The sequence below is a fragment of the Narcine bancroftii genome, chromosome 4, assembly GCF_036971445.1.
Source record: "Narcine bancroftii isolate sNarBan1 chromosome 4, sNarBan1.hap1, whole genome shotgun sequence".
Taxonomy (NCBI): Eukaryota; Metazoa; Chordata; class Chondrichthyes; order Torpediniformes; family Narcinidae; genus Narcine; species Narcine bancroftii.
The window spans coordinates 75659755-75678459 of NC_091472.1; the positions used below are offsets into that span (position 1 = coordinate 75659755).

General features: G+C 36.2%; 1 protein-coding gene across 2 annotated transcripts in view; it reads right to left on the reverse strand.

Annotated features, from left to right (window-relative positions):
* The window catches only part of LOC138760695 (utrophin-like), a 632519-nt gene that overhangs the window by 360651 nt on the left and 253163 nt on the right, over positions 1–18705 (reverse strand). For both annotated transcript variants that reach the window (XM_069931641.1, XM_069931640.1), the window contains 5 exons: positions 14693–14842; positions 12897–13058; positions 10785–10913; positions 6814–6987; positions 2440–2595 (listed from right to left, as the gene is read on the reverse strand). In XM_069931641.1, coding sequence (XP_069787742.1) covers positions 2440–2595; positions 6814–6987; positions 10785–10913; positions 12897–13058; positions 14693–14842 — 771 coding nt within the window. The remainder of the gene's footprint in view (positions 1–2439; positions 2596–6813; positions 6988–10784; positions 10914–12896; positions 13059–14692; positions 14843–18705) is intronic.

The window sequence follows — 18705 nt, forward strand, 5'->3', positions numbered from 1 at the left end:
CCCCCAAACCAGGCAACTTGCAGATCCCAGCTCTCCACCTCATTTGCCGGATAGTCCCTGGCATTCTGACACAACGTCCAAAGGATATCATGATTTCTATTTCATTTCTATTGCAAATGCATCTGGACTGTCACTGGTCTTCTCTCTCTCCTACCTGCAAATTTCATTTTTTTAACTTTTGGGTGCTGCAGGGACTGGAAGGTAAGACGCTTTTGCATTTCTTTTGATCTTCATGTCAGCATTCCTTATGCTTGCTTACTTTTTAAAACTTTATATTTTTAAATCTTTTTTTTGTTTGGAAACAAAGGTAAATGAGTGAGGATGCATGATGTTAATTAAACAATGATGATTTTCCCACACATTGCTGACTAAAGACCTATACTTGGTTTTTAATAGTCAAATACAAAATCAAAAAATATGAATACAAAAGTAGTCAAATCTATGCTGCATGATGGTTGTAACCCAAACCCTCCCACTCCTCACCCACCCAAAAAGCCTTGGAAAAAATAAAGAGAAGAGAAAAAGAAAGAAGAAAGATAGAGCGAAAAAAATAAAAAAGATTGCTGGAAAGGGCCGTTCACTCCACGGATTTCAATTCATTATTTAACTAGTCATCTTTGGAGAAGGTTAACGTGGACTCGAGGACTGGAAGAAACTCAACTAGAGATTTACACCTGAGATCTGCAAATATGGTCTTCATATTTATAGAAATGTATCATACTTATTTCTTAGTCTGTAAATAATTTTCTCAAAGGGAACACAGTTATGCATATCTGCATTCCAGCGTGCCATACCTGGATGCGAGTCTAGGTATGACAGGTAACTGCAATATACCTTCTGGCCACTGTCAGTGCAATTGTAACAAATTCAACTTGATATTTAGATCATTTCAATTTTGGTCTTATCCCCATTATATTTCCCAGTAAAAACAATTCTGGATTTTGTGGAAATGGAATTCCAATGCTCTGTTCTTAAAATTTTCCTAAATCCACCCAAAAATGGGAAGCAAACTTAATATCTGGTGAGAAATAAGCCTCCTTGTAAAAACATATCATTAATATTTGGTATAAAATAAATTATGAGATTGGAACAAAAGGGGTGTTTTCCTCTTAAAACACCTCTGATTTAAACCCTTTTACAATGGGTAATAACATTTTAGATACTTGGTCTCATAAAGGGATCAGATATATTGAGGAGGGCAACTTATGGAATCCTGAACAACACAATCTTCTACTATTTTCAATTAAGAGCATATACAAGGGAAAAACTGGGGTCAAGAATGTTTTTAATCAAACTGTAGTGATGTGGAGACTGATTCAAAATGGAAACACAAAGAAAATCACTTCAGCAATGTATTTCTTACTTGAAACAGGAGCCCCTAAACAGGGGTTTCATAAATCTAGACAGAGACGGAAATCAGACTTAATGTAAGCATTGATGAGCAAAACTGGTCTGATTTATGGAAGAACAGTATGACAATACAATAAATGAAAGGTATGGATTAGTCCAATACAATTTTTTTGCAACATTTATATCTCTTGCCACAGAAATTAAATAAGTTAAGGTCCGACTTATCAGATAAATGTTTTAGATATGGCGAGGGGATAAAAACTTTCTTATACGCGATGTTGTGGACTAATTCCTCATTTCCATTACTCCTGCCAGAGTAACCATCCCTGCATCCTTTAAGTCCCTGAAGAATTTAATATTATTATTTCAATGGGATCACCTCTCATTTTTTTAAAGCAAGATCCAATCTGCTTGTATTTCAAGCTCTCGATCTCAGAACCAACCAGCTGAACTTTTGATTAATTCAAGGTATTGCAAGTATTTTATGACCAAGATAAGCCAGTCAGACCTGTATATAACATTCCAAGTGAAGAGCAATCATGTAGGAACATGACTTAACTATTTCCTATCAGAAAGCCAACTCAGCACCTGATTACCATATAAATTTCCCACTTCCACTAAAGGATAGTTTGAATTATGGAGTGAAGAGCTGGGAGGAATGGAAACAGCTATACTCTTGGGAGGATATTTTTCTTGCCATTTCAGTTCTATCATTATTCAAATGTACTGAAGGCTTAACACATTTATTACAGTGGCATTGATCTGAGTGCTTTCTATTAAAATAGCTCTATCAGAATATTAAGAATGAAATCTGAGTTTATGTACAGACAAATAATGGCTATTACAACTAGAAAAGCAAATCTAATTCCATCATAGCAGTGAATTGTTAATTTCAGTACCTCAGTTACTGCAAAATTCTTGTCAACAATATTCATAGCAACAAGTTGCATGCATTATAATGCAAGGTTCTCCCTATGATGATGAGTTAAAGTTTAATATCTTGAAATAGTTCTTCCATTAATCAGATTGACCATAATTAAAATACCAATTAACCATCACTATAATCAGTCATTCCAATGTTTTACTTACCTGAGCACCCAGGTCATTATAGAGGAGCTTCAGGGATGTCAGCTGCTCATCCATCTGTTTAGGATTGTCTGTCTGCTGTTTCTGAACAATCTGTCTTCCAGTCTTTATCACTGTCTCCACTTCAAGCTTCACCTCACTCAGAATTTTATACAGTTTCTAAAAATAGAAAACCATTGATTAGCCAAATATTAAAAAACCCTACTATTTAACATAACAATGAATCAGGTACTGATTTGGTTCTAGTTAAGTACATAATGTCCCATTTTAAATACCAAACTTATTGAGAATGATGGAAGGAGAGAAAAGTATCATTAAAACTAATGCCTAACAATCCTTCATTTTATTTTGATGATGAAAAACATTTCCCTAAGATTAACCATTTAGATGAATCAAATTCCAATGTGTCAACTGTGATAGATTTGTGTTATTATTAATCTTCATATGTATATTTTTTTAGTAAAGTTTCTGAGTGGATTTGGACAGGGAAAGACACATCACACATTCACGTTAGCAGATCAGAAAGGTCTTCCCAAGACAAAGTAAATGCTAATTCAGAGTCCAGCAGAAGACATCAAAGACTTATCATTGTTCAATTGAAAGTCTGTTTGCTAAAAGAAACACTTGACTGCTAATTCAGAGAAGCAAGAAGCAATTTGGTTATTGTTCTCCATTGAAACCTGGAATAATGAAGTTTACTCAGGAAGACACAAGTGTAAACAAGCAGGAGGCCATCTGCCATGATTTTGGAAAAATGAAACTGAACCAATATTTGATCAAAGCAGTCATGCCATTAGTCACTTGAAGAAGATATCTTTAAATCTGAAATTAGAGATGTGTTCTCTCTTTGATAAGGGAAAGAACACAATCAGTGGCTTTGAAAGGTAAGGGCCACTTCGACTGCCTCTTTGTCCATTTGTAATGGTCATATCATTTAACTCTTGCCTGGGTCAGTGAAATTGTTGTGTGAAACACAAGTTCCAAAACCTCCAAGCAAGAGAGGGGAATTTGTGAAAAAGTCATTTGTATGAAGAAATATGTCTTGGAAAAATCTACAAGAATTTGTGAGTTTGTGAACTTTTGAACAGCAATTTAAAGACTGAGTTTCAGCAAAAAATTTCTAAGACAACTTTAAATCTGAAAATCATCTCTTCAGAATTGTGCCTAAACTGTAATGCTTTGGGATCTGTAACGCACATATACACACACACATTTGCGCATAGTGGGGTTTAAGTTTAGAGTTAAGTTAGAAGTGTTATGTTATTGATAGTTATTAATAAAATTATTGTTTTTGAAGAGACCTTTGGTCTTTGTGAATTTCTATTGCTGCTGGTCTACATCATAACATAACAAACTGTTATGCATGATATACATAAAGGATTTGGACAAAATTATTTGAATTACATTTCCACTTGCGCCAAGATTCGCAGAGTTGTGAATAATGAGACAGAAAGGACTTAGGAGAGCTCAAAGGGGACATGAAAAAACCTTGGCAAGTCAGATTAAGGAGAACCCCAAGATGATGAAAACGCACTTTAAGAACAGAAGGATGATGAGATTGAAGGTGGGGCCACTTCAGGATAAAGGGAGCAACATGTGTCTGGAGGCAGAGGAGGTTGGGAAGGTCCTAAATGAATATATTGCCTCAGTATTCATCAGTGCAAAGGACCTTGATCAAGGTGAGGTCGGAATAGGACAGCCTTGTATGCTGGATGATGCTGAGACTAAGGAAGAGGAAGTATTGGATATTCTTAAAAATGTTAAGAGTGATAAGGCCCCAGGTAGGACACGATGTACCCCAGGTTACTGTGCAAAGTGAGGGAAGAGATAGCTGGAGCATTGGCTATGATCTTTGAGCCATCCTTGGCCACATGGTAGGTGCCAGAGGATTGGAGAATGGAAAATTTGATCCCTTTATTTAAAAAATAGGAAGAATCCTGGGAATTACAGATCATCGAGTCTTACATCAGTGGTGTGCAAACTATTGGAGAGGATTCTTAAGGATAGGATTTATGAGCATTTGAAGAAGCACATTCTACTCAAGGATAGTCAGCATGGCTTTGTGAAGGGAAGATTGTGCCTCACGAGCATAACTGAGTTTTTTTGAGGTAACAAAAGAAACTGATGAAGGTAGTATGGTAGTTGTAGTCTACATAAATTATAGCAGAGCATTTGACAAGGTCCTCCCTGAGAGACTCATTCAGAAAGTCATGAGGCATGGGATCCAAGGAACCCTGGCTGTGTGGATTAAAAATTGGCTTGCATATAGAAAGCAGAGTAGTAGTGGAAGGAAAATATTCTTCCTGGAGGTTAGTGACTAGTGGAGTGCCGCAGGAACCTATTCAGGGACCCCTACTCATTTCAGTAACCTAGATGAAGAAGCAGAAGGATAGATCAGTATGTTTTTGGATGATTCAAAGGTTGGAAGAGTTGTGAATGTTGTCGTAGGTTACAAAAAGATATAGACAGAATGCAAGAGTTGGGCAGAAAAGTGGCAGATGGAGTTCAATCCAGTTAAGTGTGAGGTGATAAATTTTGGAAGGTCAAACCAGAAAGGATGAGAACAGGGTTAATGGTTGCATACTTAACAGTGTGGTGAACAGAGGAACCTTGGCATCCAAATCCATACATTTGTCAAAGTTGCTGCGCAGATTAATAGGATAATTAAGAAGGCTGAAGGGATGCTGGGCTCCATGAGATGGGGAATTGAGATCTCGAGTTGAGATGTCATGTTGCAACTCTACAAATATCTAGTGAGACCACACTTAGAATTCAGTTTTCAGTTCTGGTCACCCATTATCAGAAGGATGTGAAAGGGTACAAGGAGGTTTACCAAGATGTTGCCTGGAATGGAAACTAAGTCTTATGAGGCAAGGCAATTGAACTTTTTTCTTTGGACCAAAGAAGGATAAGAGGTGATTTAATAGAAGTCTAAAGATTCTGAGAGGCACAGATAAGGTGGACAGCCAGTGTCTTTTTCCTAGCACAGGAATAGCAAAGTTAAGGGAGGGAAATTTTGGGGCAACATCAGGGGTAAGTGTTTTTTTTAAAAAACATTCAGAATTGTGGATGCCAGGGATGGTGGTGGAGGCTGAAATATGAAGAGCATTTAAGAGACTCTTAGACTGGCACATGGATGAAAGAAAAATAGAGGGTTACAAGGTAGGGAGGGTCTAGCATTCTATTATTTATTTTGGGGTAGAACTCTATCAAGGAAAAAGGGCCTATATTGTGCTTTAATGTTCTATGTTGTCAAAGGAATTAGTAGGATAGAGATCAGTTGGAAAGGTGAATGGAGAAATTACATCTGTTTTAATGTGGGTAAGTGTGAAGTGTTGCACTTTGAAGGCTCAAATTTAAGGGAAATGTATATGGTAAATGGTAAAATTGTTGTTTTGAGGAATCTTGGGATGCATTCACCGCTCCCTTAAAGTGACAGCACAAATAGAGATGGTGGGAAAGATGTACGGCATACTTGCCTTCAGTATTTGGGGCATTGAGTGCAAAAGATGGGAAGTATATTGCAGGATTATAAAACTTTTGTACAGCCACTTTTGGATTATGTGCAGTTCTGATCAATGCATTACAGAAAGGATGCAAAGGCTTGAGAGAGGGTTCCTCAATTTCAGAGCAGTTGGAGAAACTTGGATTGTTTACTCTCGAGTATCAGAGGCCAAGAGGAATCCTGAGTGGAAGTATCTCAAATTGGAGAGCTATAGGTAGGATTGTCAGTCTTTTTCCCAGGTTGGAAATGTCAAACACTGTAGGGCATAGATTTAAGATAGGAAGAGGAATTTAATAAGACTTGCAAACTGTTTTTTTTTTTGTTTAGAGATAAGATGCTGGATTTCACAACCAGGGAGGGAGAGGAGGTGGAAGCAGATATGATAATGATGTTTAAGGATATCCCAATACATAAACAGGCAGGGGATGGAGGGATATGGCCCATGTGCAGGGCAATTGAAATGTTTCACAGCAGATTTGTATGCACCCCAAAAACTACCAGCTCTCTACCACTCCTTCACTATGATCCTTCAAATTTACTTCTAAGGATGGCACTCCTTTATTCTCTTCCTTAAGGTCATGAAAATAGTGCTTCATCTTGTTCCTACAAAGATTTATTATTATTTTCAAATATTTTGTTTATCTAAATGCAAATGGTTGTTGGTTTCCATTTGATTTGAAGCCTCTTACATTTTTTTGGATTTTCTTTTATAATCTCTACCAGGTGATTACATCATTTTGGAATAGATAAATGCTATGCATTGCTGCACCATGATTTTCAACTCTGAATATATTTTCCTGCCACTGTTCACAATGAAAGAATTGGCAAGCTAAATCATCTGTTCTGGCTCCATTTTCTGCCATGATACTCACCATACAATTATCCATTTGTGACTCTATTTGCTCAGGCTCAACTCTTCTCATATCCAACACATGCAATTCAGCTTTAACACCATCCAAAACACGTTTGCAGTCAAGCATTCGCTGCTCAAAATTTGCTGGTTTCTGGAAAAGTTGGAACTTTGTTGACACTTCCCGAAGTTTCCTCTGTCAATTGTACAAACAATCATTTTATATCTGTTCATTTATGCCTCATGCTTTGTTAGTTTACATGTGAATGGTAACTAACAAAACAAGATAAAAAGCACAAAATAAAAATGAAATAAATGAAAATGAAGCTGATAAATTGTGGTGCCAAAAAAAAACAAATGCTTTATCAACTAACACTTAAAAAATAATTATAGTTTTAAGAATCTACTACTCAAAAGCACACACATACAATGAGAGGGACAAGCATGAATAAAGTGAAAACCCAAAAGTACCGTCTACAGTCCTCAATGCTGCAAAGCCTAGAGAAACAGACAGAGGGAAATAGAGATACATAGAAGTAAGAAATAGATAGGTGTTAGTGGCTGAAATCATCAACTTTAAATAAATCAGCAATACAGAAGAAATAAACTTCAATCTTAAAGCAAAAAACTACAAGGAAAAAACTGCAGCATGCAACCTTTAAAAATAGATGTAAACAAATGCTCTTTTAATAGTTATTTTCAGAAAGCATCATGATTCCCAAAACCAATTGGTAATCTTAAAATCAATTTACAGATCTACTTGCCCAACTTTGAGATTCAGCAGTACTCTTTAACTTTTTGTTTACGACAGTAAGTGGATGATTCACACTTAAACAACTCTCATCGTTTCCAAAAACCCAACATGTAAAATCTCTCAATTTTCTTTTTTTTCATTAAATTGACATGGATGTCATGGGCAAAGGCTGCAGTTATTGGCTATTTCTAACTACCCATGAACTAATTGGTTTGATGGAACAATTCAGTGGGTTATTTTGTGCCCATCACATTGAGGTGATAAGAGGCAAGGACAGCAAATTTCCTCAAGTGAATTAATGGACTCTTTCAACAATCCAATCATTTCACAATCTTTATTATTAATACGAGGTTTCATTCCATTTTATTGAATTAATAATTTACATTCTCCAGTTGCCAAATTAAATTTAGGCCTCCAGATTAATCCAGGTCTGTGGATAACTCGTTTAACAACATAAATTGGAAAAAAAAGGTACAAAATAATTCTTCTGAAGAAAAGAAAAAACAATTCATTAAATATAAACTCCAATATAATACTATTCAAACATGTAGAACTGAAAAGTTAGTTCAACAAACAAAACAGCTATTATAAAATGAGGAGAAAGGGCTCTAAGTTTTAGCATGGCAGTTGAAAGCAGAACAGACATCTGGAGTGATAAATGCAGTTTAAAAAAAACCACAACAAAATAAATGAGATATTTAAAGAATTTTATTCCAATCCTTATCAAATGGTATCAGTACAAGTTGAAAATAAGATTAATAAGCTGTTATCTCAAATAGCGTTACCTAGTTTAATTGATCAGGAACAAAAAGATTAGAATTTAGTCTTTACTGTAAGGGAAGGTACTGATGTAATTAGTTCATTGCAGAATAATAAATCACCAGGAGAAGATAGATTCCCTATAGAGTCTTAAGGAAGTGTTAAATCAAGTTATGAAGATACATTCTCTACCAGAATCCTATTTGACTACAATTATTACAGTAATTATGAAGAAAGATAGAGATTTATTGAAACCAACATCTTATAGACCAATTTCATTATTAAATGTTGATTATAAGATAGTAGCTAAAATGTTAGCAAATAGATTGTCAAAGTATTTTCCAAAGTTAATACACATGGATCAAACTGGGTTTGTTAAGAATCAGAAATCTGCAGATAATCTAGCAAGGTTGATTAATTTAATACATTTAGTTCAAAAGAGAGGAGAACAAAGTGTAAATGTGGCTTTAATGCTGAAAAGGCATTTGATAGGTTGGAATGGAATTTTATTTTTAAAGTTTTGGAGAAATGTAAATTTGGATCAATATTTATAGATTGGGTTAAAATGTTATATATTAAACCTAATGCGAAGGTCGTGACTAATGGTAAGGTTTCAACAGTTTTTGAATTAACTAAATCAAGTAGACAAGGCTGTCCATTATCACCACCTTTATTTGATTTAGCCTTTAGCTGAACTGATAAGACAGGATTCAAGGATTGTTAGTATTAAGGTGAATCAGGAAGAACACAAAATAAATTTATTTCCAGATGATGTTTTGATTTATTTTACAGTTTCATTAAATTCCTTGCAACAACTTAAAGTTAGAATAAAAGAATATGGAGAAATATTGGGCTACAAAATTAATTGGGATAAAAGTGAAATTGTGCCATTAGTTAATGGGAATTATGCAAAATGTAAGTAAGTAATGGCCAGATGTAGGAACAAAATACTGAGATATACGTGTGCAATCAGATTTAACTAAATTATTTAAATTATTTATCTTTACTGAAGAAATTAAAGATTTGGAAAGATGAAATATGTTACCTATTACTTTGATAGGTATAGTAAACTGTCTTAAGATGAATGTTTTTTCCTTGAATATTGTATTTGTTCCTATCGATTTCAATTGTAGCTCCTCAAAAAAATTTTAAGGAATTCAATGTGTTAGAACATTTTTATGGAAAGGGAAGATGGCAGAAAAATTAACATGGAAAATTATTTAGGAGGTTTAGAGCTCCCTGATTTTATTAATGATTATAAAGCAGCCCAATTGAGATTTATTAATGATTTAAATAATGTTCCAGCATGGGTGAATATAGAACTTAATGAAATAAGGGAAATAAATCCATGTGAAGTTATTTATAAATGGAATTAAAGATTATTGATAGAGAAGAGAGAAACACCCATACTGAAACATTTAATTGAGCTTTTGAATAAGGTTGATAAAGATATTGGAGGAGGAGGTTTAATGTCAAGAAAAATTCCTTTATTTCAAAGTACATTTATTCCATTTTCTATGGGAAATCTATTTTTAACGATTTGGCAAAATTGTGGTATTAGGAAAATTAAAGATTGTTTTGAGGCTGGGAAATTTATTACTTTTAATAGAATGAAGAAAATACTCCATTTTATTATTATCCAATTGAGGTTTTATCGTGAAAATTTTGGTCAAGATTTATTATTATCAGTAGAAAGGGAGGTAGAATCAGTGTTCTGTACTGGAGATATAAAGAAATTTATTTCAAATATGTATAAATTATTACAAAAGAAAGGTCGGACAGAGGGGGTTTATAAATTAAGACATAGATGAGAAGTAGATTTAAATAAGCAAATAGATGAAAAAAATCAATCGAGATATGTAGAGAAAGTATGAAATGAACATAAATGTGAGATATAGATTGGTTCAGTATAATTTTATTCAACAATTATATTTGACACCACAAAAGTTACATAAAATAATCATATTTATTCAGATATATGGTTTAGATGTGGACAAGAAGTTGGAAAATTTTTGCATTCAACTTGGCAATGTTCCACAGTCAAGTAATTTATTAAAACAAATAACGGGGGTAAAATTCTCAAAGGATCCAATGCTGGTTTCATTGGGAGATATTAGAGGGGTCAAACCTAAATTGAAATTGAATATATATCGTGAAATGTGTTCAAATTGCTTTAGCAATAGCTAGAAAATGTATTGCAATAACTTGGAAATCAGTTATTGATTTGGGATTGGATCGCTAGCATGCAGAAGTTAGGAGTTGTATACCACTTTAAAAAATTACTTCACGTATCTCAGACATTCACTTTCTTTTCTATTAAATATGTACTTCAATTTCTTTTTCTTTTGTGCAGTAGGGGGTTGGGTAGTAGGGTTTTTTTTTTAATTTGGAATAAATTTAAAATATTGTAATTGCTTATTTTGTGGTTTAAAATATTATAAAAAAACATAAACATGATACCCCTTTAAATCCACTTATACCTGAAGTAAATCCAACTGAGTGCCACCTCGAGAATAAGGCCTGCTATCTACCACTGGAAAGCTTCCGACATTACTGATCTTCAAGTGTTCCAAGCTGGTTTCATGGGCAGCAATATCTGCCTGAATTTTCTGATGAAAAGAAAAAAGATTAAACTTTACACTGTGAACATCCAGTGTGCTTTCAAGCTATGACATTAGAGATGTTGTCGGAAGATTCAGAGGATTAGATTTAAGACAAAGGTAGAGGAACTGCTTCTCCCAGAGTAGTCAATCGGTGAAATTCTTTGCCCAGTAAAGTAGTAGAGATTGGCTTATTGAATGTATTTAAGATAGACAGATTTTTGAAGAATTGGGGAATTGAGTTACGGGGAACAGGTGGGTAAGTGAGGCTAAATCAACCACAGCCTTTATCAAATGGCTAGATGGATGACTCCTACACTTATTTCTTATGTTCTCATGTTCAGCCAAGAAGGAATGTGTAACTGCTTCCTTGCTGGTCAATTAAACATTAATTACAACTTAAATTTACCAAGTAATAACACAAATATTAAATGTATCATTTTAAGACTGTGTTCCATTTACAAATAAAACAGTTAATTCAATTACATTTCCCTTTATTTCCCCCCCACCTCTGAAATTTGCTGAAGAATCACATGGAACATCTGGTCAAAAGTGAAACACATCAAGATTAATGCTCCTGAGACTAGAAAGTTATTGCCTGATACCCATTTGGAATGAAAGTCACTTCATGATTATCAACTCAAGATTGAATATAGACAATGTTCTTGGTACACAGGGGCAAAGAGCACTTCATTAACTGAGAATGCAGTCAAATAAAGCAATCACCAGCAAACATTAGTAATTCTGACCCCTCCATAGAAAAGTTAATTAGTGAAGCTACACATAACTTATTGCAACATGCATCAGGTGTCACTGATTTCATGAAGACCTGGGTGAATGAATATGTTCCCCAACCAGAAGCCCTGGATGAATCAGAGAATCCACTGTAAAGGATCACAAATATTTGGGATTTTCGTAAGATTAGTGGGTTACATACATACACACATTTTAAAACAGATCTTATTTGAAAGTCTGAAGAATTCATATTCAATAACATTGCAGGATATCTGGAGAATGTGATGCACATTTCACAAGTCGGTGCTAATTGAATTGATGTCAAAATGAATGGACTGGAGACACTCTGGCAGTTGGAAGCTCTTTTCAAGGATTTTGACAGAGTGCACAGAAAGGTCACTCTTGGGTTTTGTTTATCTAAGACAACATCTTGACAAAGGAGAAGAACTGTTTGCTGAAGAAGGTGGGGGTTTTGCAAGTGGGAGTCACATGGGCTTTCTGGAACTCTCAGTTGGAGAGAGAGAGAGAGAGAGAGAGAGAGGGAGAAAAGACAAGCTCTCTTAGCTAGTATGTGTGACACTGAAAAAAGACTGAACAGTCACGGTTGAACTGGTTGGAAAATGAAAGTTCCAAAGCAGTGGATGGCTGGAAGTGCTATCTGTCTGATGTTTCTCTTGGAATAAGAGGAACAGAATGGAACTCTGTGATAGCCTGAAAGAAAGAGGTTACCATCTGGAAAACCCTGATGGGACAAGTTGCATCTGCGAGACATTGAGGTGACTAATGGCGGTACCTCAGTTGTGGAAATCCTGGAACAACAAATCTCTCTCTGCAAACCCTACAAGAACCTTCCTGAGTGGTAAACATTTACCTTTAAAGCACCATCAGGGAAAAAGTACAGGAGCCTAAACATGAGCATTCAGTGGCAGAAGGACAGCTTTCTCCCCACTGCCATCAGATTCCTAAATATCTAAGAACCAAGGACACTGCCTTACTTTTCGTGCACTATTATTTTTCTTAATATAGGAATATCTTAAGATGGTGACAATATTTCCAAATCTTTAACCATGTTTTTGGCATCTATATGTGCATTATTTTATATGCTCAGTTCAAAATGTATTTGTATAGCTGTGAAATAGCTTGGGACTTTTTACTTCCTTCAGACACGAGATGAAAGAAGTGATTGTGATGACCTCAGAACTGCTATATATTTTTCCAATAACTTTACTCATTATACACTCTGAATATTTCTTTAACCTGAGCTTCTTGTGGCATCTGCAAGGCATCAATGCGATCTGTCAAATAGGAAGTTAATTGCTTATCCAGTTGTCCAAGTGATTCCTGCAGGTCGTGCATTCTATGTTCATTTTCTTGAGACATTTGTAAGCGCTGCTCAAGAGAGATCTGCTTGCTCACAGCCTTTGACAAAAAAGGACAAAATAGGTCAAACAACAACCTAAAATTAGGGTCCATCATTCAATGACAAATTGGAGGAATCGCCCAAGAAATTGTCACAATACCAACACAGGGAAATGAGAAACAATAAGATAAGCTTCCAAGCTAAAATTCATCTTTAGCAGAGTACTTACTGCAACATACACACAGTTAAACAAGACAAAGCTAAATTAGGATTAATAATTGGTAGAATAAAGAATTTGCACTGGATGGAGAATTAAAGGCCTCATGACTTCAAAAGTAAAACATAAAGAGATAATTAAAACATTTAAAAAAAAGGAAAAACAACATTTTTTTTAAATTATATGGATCAGTTGATTTCTGGTCTGGTACTGTCAGGACAGACCAAAACTGGAATCCAATTTGTCTAGAATCCAATTGGGGTTCGAGTAAACCAACTTATTCAAACATGACTGTGTCATGGATACCTTGAACCACTGAGTTTGCAGACCGATTTCAGGTATTGGTCATAGCAATATTAGATAAATTATTTGGAAACAATTTTTGTTTCTATTTTAATACACTATGTTCTTCCAAAGGAGATAAATCACAAGCAATAAAAAAATACAAAACTTTCCTTTGTCCTGAAATGGCTGCATTTTAATTACCATATTTGATGGCATATCAGACCCACTTTTTCCCCAAAATTGATTCAAAACTATCCCCTGAATCTTGTATTCAAAGTTGAAATTGAGCAGGTTGCCAGCTACTTGCCCAGCTTCAAGAAGCCTGCAGAGGGGTTGCGGCTGTCCAGGATGCAGGCCCAGAGCTTCATGGGCCACCTTCCCTCGGGTGGCCTGTGCTTTCCGGAACTGCTGTTCACTTCCTCCCATAAGGAGGCATGGTGGCCCCCACCAGCAGTGAAGACCATGCTTTCTGGAGCTGCCACTTCCACTTATTTCCCCCAGTGAGAAGACCAACCACGCCAGCCCTCACCAGCAGTGAAGACCATGCTTTCAGGAGTCACTGCCACTGCTCACTTCCCCTGTCAGCAGCACAAGTCTGTGCTTTCCGGAGTCTCCGCTCACTTCCCTCGGTGAGAAGGCCAGCCACAGCGGCCCCCGCTAGCAGTGCAAGAGATGCACGAGGAACTTACCCGTACTCCAAAAGATTTTTTTTCTTCATATTCCCCGCTGAAATGGGGGGAGGGAGGGGAGGTCTTATGTTCCCGTGGGTCTTATATGCAACCAAATAATAAATGTTTCAATTTGCTTGAAATTAAATTTAAACGTATTTAAATGGCTAGCAATTTCATCACCCAGCTGGATGAGAAGTTCACGACAGAAATAAGCTGTATCACATAAAAGATGTGGACCGTTTACACGGTCACTTGATTTGGTTCATTTTGAACTTTTGCTATTATGGCATCTTCAAAAACACATTCCACATATTGTAGTCAGGGACCCAAAAAAAATAATGCTATTCATTTATGACGGTCTGCACATGTACACATGATATTTTTCAAGACATTAAGTCAGAGTGAAATGTTTGCCCCTTTGAGTGCCTGTAAAATTTTATGAACATATACGCAACAACATTAACTTTTTTTTAAAAAAGGTTACTAGATCAGAATTACTGACAAGCTGAGAAATTCGTACCTGGTGGCTGAGCTCCTCATATCGAGCATTGAATACCTCCAGTTTTTCACTTATAAGTTCATCCAAAATTCCACCATCAATTAATGTTTGGCCGAGTTCACGGATCTGTGTTCGGTTATCTGTGGGATGGCGTAGTACAGACTCGAGGGACTGATGGGTGTGGAAGAGGAAAGTAATTTAAATATTTGTACCAGCCAAGTCATGTCAGGTCAATGAAATAAGAGCAATGAATAGCTGAAGTCATGGGAACATTTTTAGCTGGAGAGAAATCAGCAATCTCTTCCAAAAGTACAAAATAGATCTTGACCTCAGTGAACAAAAATCTCAGCATTTCCGAACAACAAAGTAGTTTTAACCAGAGCAACACAAGCAAATGCAACACAACTGCAAATGCTCTCAGGATTAGTGAATTCAGCGATTTCATTCCGAAGAGTCCACTGTTTGTAGTACAAAGAGCATGTCATACAAGATCATCAGGTTAAAAAAAAAGATGGTTCACAGCATTCAGAACAGTATCCACACTCTGAAAATCATGAGCATAAATTACTCGAGTTTACAAGAATATGATGGGAGTGTAATGGGTTGTATAATTTTAGATCAAAACGTAGGATCGGTGCTGCAAACATTGTTGTTTGTCATCTGTATCAATGATCCATATGATAATGTGGTAAATTAGAGCAGCAAGTCTGCAGATGACACTAAGATTGGAGGCATTATGGACAGCAAAGAAAGTGTTCAAAGCTTACAGAAGGATCTGGACAGGCTGGAAAAATGGGCTGAAAAATGGCAGATGGAATTTAATACAGACCAGTGTAAGGAGTTGCATTTTGGAAGGACAAACCAAGAAAGAATGTACACAGTAAATGGTAGGGCACTGAGGAGTGCAGTAGATCAGAGGAACCTAGGAATACAGATACACAAATCCCTGAAAGTGGCATCACAGGTGGATAGGGTTGTAAAGAGAGCTTTTGGCATATTGGCCTTCAGAAATCAATGTATTGAGTATAGGAATGTTATGGTAAAGTTGCATCAGACAACTTGGTGAGTTGTCTTGTATAAGACAAGTTGGTGAGGCCAAATTTGGAGGCATGTGCGCAGCTTTGGTCACCTAACTACAGTAAAGATATTAATAAGATAGGAGTGCAGAAAATATTTACTTGGATGTTGCCTGAACTTCAGGAACAAAATTACAGGGAAAGGTTAAACAGGTTAGGACTTTGCTCCCTGGCACATAGAAGAATGAGGGGAGATTTGATAGAGGTATTTAAAATTATGAGGGGGATAGACAGAATAAATGTAGATAGGCTTTTTCCACTGAGAGTAGGGGAGATACAAACCTGAGCACATGGGTTAAGAGTGAAATGGGAAAAGTTCAAAGTGAACGGAGGAAATTCTTCACACAGAGAGTGGTGGGAGTGTGGAACGAGCTGCCAGCTACGGTGATGAAGGCGGACTCAATTTTAACATTTAAGAGTAATTTAGACATATACATGGATGGAAGAGATATGGAGGGCTATGGACTGGGTGCAGGTCAGTGGGACTAGGCAAAAAAAAATGCTTTGACACAGACTAGAAGGGCCAAAAGGGCCTGCTTCTGTGCTGCAGAGTTCTAAGATTCTATGAAAACCTCCCTATGGTTTCATAAAACTTCAATGATGAAAAATTAGTCAAACAGTTCAGAAAATTTCAAAATTCAAACATTAAAAAACTAAAACATTGAAAACATTCAATGGTGGTGATCCACAGGGGTGCAGGGATGGGTCTTATGTCATTTGTGATATACATATCAATAATTTGGATGTAAATGTAGCTGTGTGGGTTACTAAGTTTGCAAGTAATACAAAGATTGGTGGAGTTGGGGGGGACCGTCACGTGATTATGTAGGGCCAGGACGGGAAATCTGGCTCCTCCTGTGAAAAGTTTAAAAAAGTGGAAAAAAAAGTAAAGAGGAAAGCCTGAAATTCATCTGAATAAATTATAAACAACCAAAGGAAAAAAAAATGCAATTCTGCCAAAGAAAGACAAAGAAGCAAAAGAAATTATAGAGAAGATGAAAGAAAAGCAATCAGAGGAAAAAGACCTAGCTTAAAGAAGAAGCCGGGACCTGTAGTGAAGCCTACTCTCCGATCGAAGAGGACCTCCTGATTCCCCTAACAGGGATGCCCGGACAAGTTGGGGAGGGGCTTGACTCGATTGTGCATGCACGAGGAGTCGCACATGGGCAGTCAATAGCAACGGGAGGCCCTGTCAGAATGGCTTACTAAGTCTTCTAGACAGGCTCCCGGGCAGTTCAAGAAGCAGTCCGAGGAGGGAAAATTATCAGAGCTGGATAAAAAGGAGAGGAAGAAGAGGAGGAATAAGAAGAAGAACAAAGCTCAAAGGAATTGTTGGAAGAAGAAGGGGTAAGAAAGAAAATTAAAGTTATCCCTAAAGTTCAAGACACGGTGGTTATGATTATAGAAGAGTAAAAGATAATAAGACGTGATATTAAGAGATCAGAGGCTAAATGTTAATAAAGTATGTGAAATTGTTAAAGAGATAGAGAAAAAGCATCAGGTAGTGGAAGAAAAAATTCAAAGCCTTAATTAGGAAAATCAATTTCTTCAAGAAAAAGTAAATAAAGTGGATGAAGTGTTGGTGATGAATAAACAATTGTCTGAAAAAGTGGATTCATTAGAAAATGTTAGTCGAAGAAATAATGTTAAGATTATTGGCCTGAAGGAAGGAGAGAAAGGAGAAGATATTATTCAATTTTTACAACATTGGATCCATCAGACTTTTGGATAAGCGCATTTTAAAGAAGATATTGAGATTGAGCAAGCCCATAGAGCCAGATCAAAAGTCGAGGCCTATTTTGGTCAAATTTCTTCGTTATCAAGTGAGAGAAAAAAATCTTGGAATTAGAAGCCAAACAAGCTAAAGAAAGAAAGTCATCTTTGGAATTTGGAGGGGACAAGATTTTACTTTATCCTGATATAAGCTTTGAATTATTGAAGAAAAGAAAGAGTATTAATCCAGTTAAAAATATACTATGGAAGAAGGGATATACTTTTATTCTGTGTTATCTTGCAACTTTGCAAGTATTTGTTCAAGGAGGTCCAAGTAGATTTTTTATGAATCCAGAACATGCTCAAGAATATGTAGAAAGTTTGCCGGGCATACGTCAAGAATTGACTCAAAGAGTGGACAGTTGAAGACAGAAAGTTATATTACTGAGCTGAATGTAATCTCGAAGTGGTTCTAATATTGCAGAGATGAGTTTAACATACTTGGAGGAGCCATAGATATGCTGACTGTTTCTGTTGAACTGTGGACATTATTTTGTGGCTTTAGTTGCAACCCGAAAAATGGAGTATGAGAGCATTGTCAATGCTCGAGGGGGAATTCTTTTCTATTTCTCTCTTTATTTTGAGTATTCAATCAAGTACTTTTTTTTTTAACTGAATTTAATGATTATTTTGTATTTAAGAGATTAGTGAAGAGCCAGGGACTGATGAAGGGAAATCGTGAAAAGGGGGAAAGTGTAAGAATTTTTAAATTTTTACAATGAGTAAAGGACTAAAATATATGAGTTTTAATGTAAATGGGCTTCAAAACCCTATAAAGAATGTAGATATTGCTTTTCGACAAGAAACGCATTTAATTGAAAAGAATCATCAAAAATTAAAAAGAGATTGGGTTGGAATGGTAGTAGCATCGCATTTTAATACAAAAGCTAGAGGAATAGCAATTTTGATAAATAAAAATCTTCCATTTAAAATATATAACATAACATAACAATTACAGCATGGAAACAGGCCATTAGGCCCTTCTAGTCCGCACCGAACCAAACACCCCTCTCTAGTCCCACCTCCCTGCACAATGCCCATAAACCTCCATCTTCTTCTCATCCATATACCTGTCCAACCTTTTCTTAAATAATACAATTGACTCCGCCGCCACTATTTCTCCCGGAAGCTCATTCGACACGGCTACCACTCTCTGAGTAAAGAAGTTCCCCCTCATGTTACCTC